An 8,280-nucleotide genomic window follows, 5' to 3' on the forward strand; every position below is an offset into this window, starting at 1 on the left:
CAAATGAGTACCTACAAATAGGTCAAATACAGTTTTAAGATTCGGCCCCTAGCTATTATGAAAATGCGTTCAGTTTGTTACAAGGAATAAAAAGGGCATGAGGAGAGGAAACAGCTTGGAAAACAGGGATAAGCCTGTGGTTAGAGCAGAAACATCCCAGCCAGCTTCACCCACTTACATAGTTACAAAATCCCCTTCCCACACTGCCGCCCAGGGAGCATCGCTGCACAGGCATCCCCGCATAGCTTCGCTTGGGTTCAGGAAGCAGGGCAGGCCCGGGGGGCCAGTCCCGAGTTGGTTTTGGGGAGGCCGGCCTTTTCTGGAGGGTGAAAGATATTTAATAATCTAGACATGGCCTGTTCTGTGCCTTTTGCCTTAGTGCCAGAGAACAATGCTGGATCCCATAGCCACACAGTGTGAAGAATCAGGAAGCCACAAACAATTGTCAGTTTCTTCCTCATAGATCCTTGATGATTTAGCCCAATAGGAGAGTTTTTAGGAAAATATCTGAATCTGTCAAAGGAAAAGTTTAAATTAATGATGGAAACTCTCCATATTCAGCATGCAGGAGGCACAGAGGTGGACACAAACAGTGGAAAGGGGGGGCTAGATAGCACTGAGATTCCAGACATCTCAGAGACCTGTACTACTGTTGTTGTCATTTCAGGCCATCTTTCTGACAGAGAATCACATGCCCAAGTTCACGTAATAGTTACTGACGAAAATGATAATGCTCCAGAACTTGTTTATCCTGAGGAACCCAGAGTGTGTGAAAATGCTGCACCAGGAAAGGTGAGACAGGAGGAAGAGTTTTCCCTTAAACCTGAATTATCTACTTGCAAGCTCAAGCAAAAGATGTCTTTTAATAAAAGTTAGTCTCAGTTTTCATACCCAAGCACCTGATCATTTCACTGATTTCCAAAATGTCAGTGGTCAGAAATCTCTCTTCAGGACTACACACTGTTGGAATATTGGCTTTTATCTGCTTACGCACATGGGCTGCACAGTTCCTCTCCCTCCAAGCTTTTAAGTATGTACGTGCATTAGCAATTGAACAGTGAAACAGTACAGTCAAGCCTTGAAGAGCAAAAATTAGCAATTCAGTTTTATCACACAAATGTTCATACTTGATACTGAGAATGAAACCATTTCACAATACTAAGAGAAACACTGCTGCATATAACATTATTGTATTCATCAGAGTGCAAGTATCTGCATGCACAATAGTATTAGTATTTGTGGTTTTAGATGTTTGGCCTCACACACAAGTATTTAGCCTGTAATGTTTGTTTAATTAAGAGACTTTGTCACAGACTGGACTTTCTGATGGAATCTGTTAGAACACACAAGATATTATTTCACCTTTAATTTAATTTTTAAAATACCTTTGGGACATAATCATACACTTTTTTTTACATTTTGTACATCTAATCTACCCCAGGTTGAGGTTTTCAAAAACAAGCATGTAATTCAGGAGTGGCAGTCTCAATGACATTCAATGAATGAGTCATACTTCTAAGTAAGTTGAACACTTCAGAAGACAGCCATCTTAGGTATTTAAATGAGCCATATGTCTTTGAGCATAAGACTTTTTTTATGCTTTAATTACACAAGATTTCCTCTTTTGTTTCCCACCTGTGAACGAAGGGGCAAGACTGCTCTTTTTGAAGACCTACAAGGAAATTACTTGCCTTGAAAGAACTTGAGGAGGAGCATCAGAAGATATTTTTGTCCTGTCCTTTACTGAAGGGTTATACAGTATACACAGCCCAGCTCTAACTTAAATACTGTAAGCGGTTTTATCACTGGAGGCAACGTACACTGAAAATTATGACCTCTTCCATCTTTGTAGGTAATCATCAGGATTTCAGCTACTGACAAGGATGAAATATCACCTAGAGGTTTCTTCAAATACTCCCTGGCCACAGAAGATAGCAACTTCTCCTTGGTTGAGAACTACGGTAGCGTATCCCTGCAATGCATTTTCTCAGCTAGCCAAAGTGAGGCACTAGGCACTAGGACAGAGGGGAGAAAAGCTCTAGCAATGACCTATGATTGGTCTAACTGACCTAAGTAACAATTTCTTTTTAAAGGCTTAGCTTACTGAAAAAAAATGGTGTTTGTTGCCACCCAAGTTTCACTGGGTTCCCTAAAGGCTGGCTCTTCCCCTGTCTAAGGGGAAGATGTACCAACTGATTGATAATCTGTAAGGAAAATCTGGTAGAGATTATCACTTAATTAGATGTCGTTACTTCTTCCAGATAACACAGCTAATATCACTGTCAAATATGGACAGTTTAATCGTGAACTTGCCAAAATCCACTACCTGCCCGTCATCATCTCAGACAACGGTGATCCTGAGCTCAGCAGCACAAATACACTTGTCATCAGTGTCTGCAAGTGTAATGAAAAAGGCAACTTCACTTTTTGTGAGGAAAGAGCTGAACAAGTTGGAGTTAGTATACAAGCACTGGTGGCAATTTTTATCTGTATCTTCACAATCATTGGTGAGTATTTGACTTTTGTAATGTTCTCTGACTTAAAATGTGGGGATTGTTTTCTTTTGTTTTTTCTTAACTGAGACCTACAAAAGCTTTGTGGCTATACAATGGTCACAAAGGCAGAAATACTGTAACTATTTGATTCTTCTCACCTGCTTTTTCTGTGGCCTGTTAGCATAGTTTCAGCTACAAAGCTGTTCATTCTATTGGAAAGGCTGAGTCACTGGAAAGGTTATTGCATGTATGCATAATATACTTGATTTACTGTTACCAGACTCACATGCAGCTATAAAACAGGAATTTTGTGCTGGGGCAATAACAATAGGATTCCTGTTTCCAAAGGCTGAACTGGTCTGTAAACCCTTTAAACAGTACAGTGAACATACATACATGACGGTTGGACTCGATGATCTTAGAGGTCTTTTCCAACCTCAATGATTCTATGATTCTATGATTCTATAAATAAATCTGTAACAAATCAGCAGACCAGTACCTATTTGCTGTATTTGGAATCTATCAGAGAAGGGGCAGCATTTTTTCTTTCTTGAGAAGAGGCCTCGTTTGCAATTACCATGTAAGTAGCATTTGATGCCTAGCATTAAAAGATTTACCAGTTCAAGGCAGTAATTGATTCAATGAACCTGTGACACTATGCATTTGTACTTGTGATTCCAGCTCAAGAGTCAGTTGTACAATTCCTGTACAGACTGAACTGCTTTGAGAACATACAAATCCTACAGTTAAACAGTATTTTAAACTATTTTTTTAATAAATATGTGTTAAAAAAAATTCACTCTGGAAAAAAAACACTTCAGACTGTGTTACATATCCTAAATGCAATTTGTTTTACTTCCTTACTTCTCTTATTTACACGTGCTCATCTAAGCTTTCTTTGCAGTAATCACATTGCTAATTCTTCTAAGAAAGAGACACAAGAAGGATTTGAGCGGTCTTGGGAGGAATGTGGCAGAGATTCATGAGCAGCTTGTCACTTATGATGAAGAAGGTGGTGGTGAAATGGATACCACCAGCTATGACGTATCTGTACTCAACTCTGTCCGCAAGAATGGTATAAAGCTGGAAGCAGTTCCCTCTCCATATGCACAAGTCCAAAAGCCTCCTGGAAATATAACTTCTGGTGCTGGAGAAATGGAAATGATGATTGAGGTTAAGAAGGATGAAGCCGACAATGACAGGGATTTGCTGCCATATGACACACTTCACATTTATGGCTACGAAGGTGCTGAGTCCACTGCAGAATCTCTCAGTTCTTTGGAATCAGGCTCCTCAGACTCAGATATTGATTATGACTTTCTAAATGACTGGGGACCCAGGTTTAAAATGTTAGCTGAGCTGTATGGATCAGAACCAAGTGAAGATTTTGTGTATTAAGTTCAAATTAGCCATGAATTTTCTCCCTCCCACTACAGATAGACATCAAGAGCCTGCCAATGGCCAAAGAAGAACTCACAGCTCTTCACCCAAGCCATACCAGGATTTCAAACAGCAGTAGGGTTAAAAAGAAACACACAGATCACATACATTGACTTCCCCCAGCACTGCTATCCTTGCTAATATTCAGTTCTTTCCCCAAAATTGCTGCTCGAGGACCTGCTCGAGTCTTCTAGGACACAACTCCTCCCCCTATCCAGATAGACACTTCTCCTTAAAAAGTGGTTTTGTCCCCAGTTTCTCGCTCATTCCTCTCCTCCTGTACTGTTTTCATCAACCTGCATTCAAGGTCACCATCCGCTGGAACAGAGGCGTTCGGTGGCTTTGGGAAGGAATGTTTTGAATAACCTCCTGTATCTCCAGCCGGCTGGTTTGCCTGGCCCTCTTGTAACATCTTTATTGATATTCCACGCTTATGCTTACCCAGCAGAGGAGAGGAGGAACATATGGTCTATCACTTAATATTAGAAATTATTCCATCACTTTCAAAAAAAGGCATGATCTTTCCTTCTTTCCAATCTATTAATTATTCTTGCTTTATAGTCTTCTACTACATATATGAGTTACTAAAGATAAAATTAGACAGGATTTTTACATGCACAGTCTGGTTTCATCTGTCATTTTTAACAGCCTGATGATGATTTCAGGCACCTTTCTGGCGTGCTAGAATTTGCTCTAGCTAGCAGCAAAATTGTTTTTTCTTTCTGTAAATGGGATCTCGGCGTTACTCAATGGAACATATCCTGCAGGGCAGGAAATGTGGAGATCAGGGGAATGTTAAGACTCCAATACTGTAAATCTCTCTAGATGGCAACATAGGTCTCTCTAGATTTCTAAAGAGGTTGAATAGGTTTTTTATTCAATGTTATTAAAGCAATTGTATTTTTTTTCAGGGACAAACAAATGAAGGGCCTCATTACTGTGAAACTGTTTTGATTTTTTTCTAAGCAGGTACTGTAAAACAGGTATTTTCCACCTAGGAAGATATTGTAGACTTCCAAACCGGAATGCTACACACCCACACATTTTTCTGCATGAAAGAACCGCAAATATAACTAAGGTTTTGGAGTTGCAACTACTATGTCCCTGGTAAGCGTGCGTTTAGTTTCTCACCTGATGAAGAGCCACAGAATGAATAGAATGAAACTTCGCATGCAGGAAGTCACCCAGCCAAATACATTTTGTAAAAAGCGGGTCTCTTAGGACAATGGCCTGTCTCTGGCTTCTGGCAATGCAGATTCCTGTTGCCTTCAACAGGAACAGAGGCCTACCACACAGATACTCAATTTTGCAGAATCCGTGCTGGAGCTGTATATATTAGTTTAGTTGATTCGATTATTTAAATTTGGTAGCTAACCAAATAACACTAAATCTTTTTTTTTTTTTTTCCCTAAACCAGTATAGTGGAACCTCATAAATTTGCTTTTCACTTATTCATGTCATCTCTAATTTACACTCCCTTTCTCCAAAATGCTTTCTTGGCAGGAAACAGCAATGCATTATAATATGGTCTCACATTAGTCCTCACTACTGTAAAAAGTTATCCAATACAATACTTAGCTGGACACTAACACCCTACTATCATCAATAATGCAATCACTTAAATTTTCAAATATGAACTAAAGGAAAACTAGGTAGAATTCTGCCCATCAGTCAAATCAGCTTTGGATCACATCCTTTATAAAAGAAGTACTTTTTGGGATGACAGCCTTGGTTTTATTTTTAATGTGCTCATTCTCTTCTGTTTTTCTTAATCCAGTCAACAATGTATGCTATTGAGGTTTCACATGTTAGTATATTATAAAGAATGCTAACTAATAATACTTACAGTTTAAGGTTTTCATCAGTAACTAAGGTATTGGCTATCAACAGGTAAAGTTAGTCATAAAATTATTTAGTGCAGTAAGTAAAGTACTTTGGTAAGCATCATCCAGATAGTATTACCTGTAATCACTATTTTTAAGCCTGTTTTATAAAGCTATTTTAAGGAACACTGTATCAATTTCACTGCATAAAGATGTTTGCACTGGATAGTTTCTTTTTATATTCCTGTACTGTATTTTTTTTTTAACTACATAAAAGCCAATCTCAAGTTTGGATTTTCTGTGCATTAATGAGTTTCACACAGAAGACAATACCAGGCTTTGTACCACAGTGAACTCAACCATAAAAACACTGGTATCTACACTCTAAGCAAACTCAGACTAGACACAAATTCACCAAAGGACTTTCTGTAAAAGAAGTTTTCTCCCACTCTTTGGAAAGCTGTCAGTAAAGCTCCTGGGGTAAGGAAGAGAAAAGCCCCAACAGTGCAGTCTGGTTTCAGCAGCTGGTGAGGTTGAACCCTCGGACTTTGGAGGACTCATGTCTGCCAGTGCTACAGGATGCTTTCAATTTCCGAGCAGATGTTTGGTATTTTAGCAGCCAGGCATCAGGGTGATTTTGAACCACCATGTTTACTGATATCCTGCCCTTTTTTCCTACTGGAAAAGTACTCCTCTCAAATGGTAAAGGACACACTGTAGAACAGAAAGTACTAACACCCTGGGTCAGTACATACCACTCACATGCAAGGGAACTACACATACGCCCACTACCTGAGTGGTCTATCAGTGGTACCTCAATGGGAAAAAAGGATGACACCCCCAGCACCACCACCCCAGCCCCTGGCCTGCTATCTTCTTCTTCCTCTCTGATCTGCTGCTACAGACATATGCAAGCAGGATTACTCTGTAGTACACAAAAAGCTACAGCTTTCTCACAGTCCAGGATTTAGATATGACATGACAGAACAGTACACACCTGTGACAGAAAAAAGACCCCTAAATTTGCACCTTTAGATAGCACAGTTTCTTACCATTTCTTTTCGCTGCTAATAATGACTACCCCAATATATTCCCAAGATTATTCTAGCGCTTTAAAAAAATCACATCAATTTTCCCCAGATATGGCACTTATAATTTACAAAGCCTGGAATAAAGCAAAAAAGTTCAATTCCTTCACTGCTAATTGCCATGAGCAAACTCCAGATCAAACACACTTTAGCACAAGTTGTATTAAAAACACAATAGATGTGCTAATTATGTTATAATGAAATGCATTCTTCCATAGAAAGAATTTGATTAAACAGCTACTTGCAACTTGTAGCTGAGATTTTCATAAAGGTATTCATTATTCCTTTAATTAATATGCATTTTAATCTCTTATACCTAAAAATATATCATATACTATTAATTTATTACATTCAGATGCAGAAGTTCATGCCATTTAATAAAGGTTTTTTACTCCTATCCCATTAGAAATTTTTATGAAATAATGACTTGTGATCAGAATCCTTGATACATATCAAAGCAGCAATGAAAAGCTGTTTGAATATTAACACCTGGCACACTGTCGCACTTCCCAGATAGGTCAGGTGAGCTAAGGTCCCGTTATCAAATCAAATTTCCACTGTTCATGGAAAGAAAGAACAATTGTATCGGGTATTATCCAATTACAGTCCAGTCCTACTGATACGCTGTCAGGAAGAATATAACAGCAAATCCAGTGAAAACAGGAGGATTAGTTACAAAAGGAAAAAAAACCCAAACTTTTCTGAGTTCTTGTTCTTCAATTAGTGGGTTCTTCCCTTTTCTCCTTTCAGCAACAAGGGCTTAGAATAGCACCGGAAGGGACCAGCCAACCTGGCAATCAGACCTGCTCAAGCACAGGTACTGTCATCCAGCCAGGACTAACTGTAGTGAGCAAGTCACGTAAAGCCACACTGGTTTTTTGGAGCTTAGAGTTTGGAGTACAGATCCACCTATATACATTTATTTTAAATGTTTTCACTCCTATGCATATGTCATATGCAGGGGAAATGCTCATGGTGATAGTAAACATGCAAATATACTATCCTATTTGGCTAGAAATAATAGTTATACTTATGGCCATTATATTTCAGGTGGGGCTAGGACAGAAAAAACAGAATAATCGCCATCTTTCCTGACCTATTCTCCCTCCTATTTTTTTTTTTAATAAATGTTTCAAGTTTGAGGGAGTAAGAAATAAAACTACCGCGGTTTTATCTTCACATGCTTCCTGGAATAAAAGAAATCACCAAGGTGATATCTTTCCCATTTAAGAAACTATCACAATTTTACTGTAGCACAAGTCATCAAGACTTACCAGGAACTGAATAAGAGTCTGATCAGATCAAAGTGGATGATTTAGCCTAAATCTAGTCCATAGAAAAAGCATGACAGAAAACAAAACAGCAAAGCCACCCTTTTAGTCTGCATCAGAAAAAGGAAGAGAAAACAAAACCAGCAAAACTCTTTTATGAGCA

General features: G+C 38.8%; 1 protein-coding gene across 5 annotated transcripts in view; it reads left to right on the forward strand.

Moving 5' to 3' along the window:
* The window catches only part of CDH5 (cadherin 5), a 30,882-nt gene extending 24,885 nt beyond the window's left edge, over positions 1 to 5,997 (forward strand). For all 5 annotated transcript variants that reach the window (XM_076349100.1, XM_076349099.1, XM_076349098.1 and 2 more), the window contains 4 exons: positions 668 to 792; positions 1,853 to 1,961; positions 2,262 to 2,507; positions 3,400 to 5,997. In XM_076349100.1, the coding sequence (XP_076205215.1) occupies positions 668 to 792; positions 1,853 to 1,961; positions 2,262 to 2,507; positions 3,400 to 3,893 (974 nt within the window). In that variant the 3' untranslated portion in view covers positions 3,894 to 5,997. The remainder of the gene's footprint in view (positions 1 to 667; positions 793 to 1,852; positions 1,962 to 2,261; positions 2,508 to 3,399) is intronic.
* The last annotated feature ends 2,283 nt before the right edge of the window (positions 5,998 to 8,280 follow it).

This window comes from Aptenodytes patagonicus, chromosome 11 (assembly GCF_965638725.1).
Source record: "Aptenodytes patagonicus chromosome 11, bAptPat1.pri.cur, whole genome shotgun sequence".
Classification (NCBI taxonomy): Eukaryota; Metazoa; Chordata; class Aves; order Sphenisciformes; family Spheniscidae; genus Aptenodytes; species Aptenodytes patagonicus.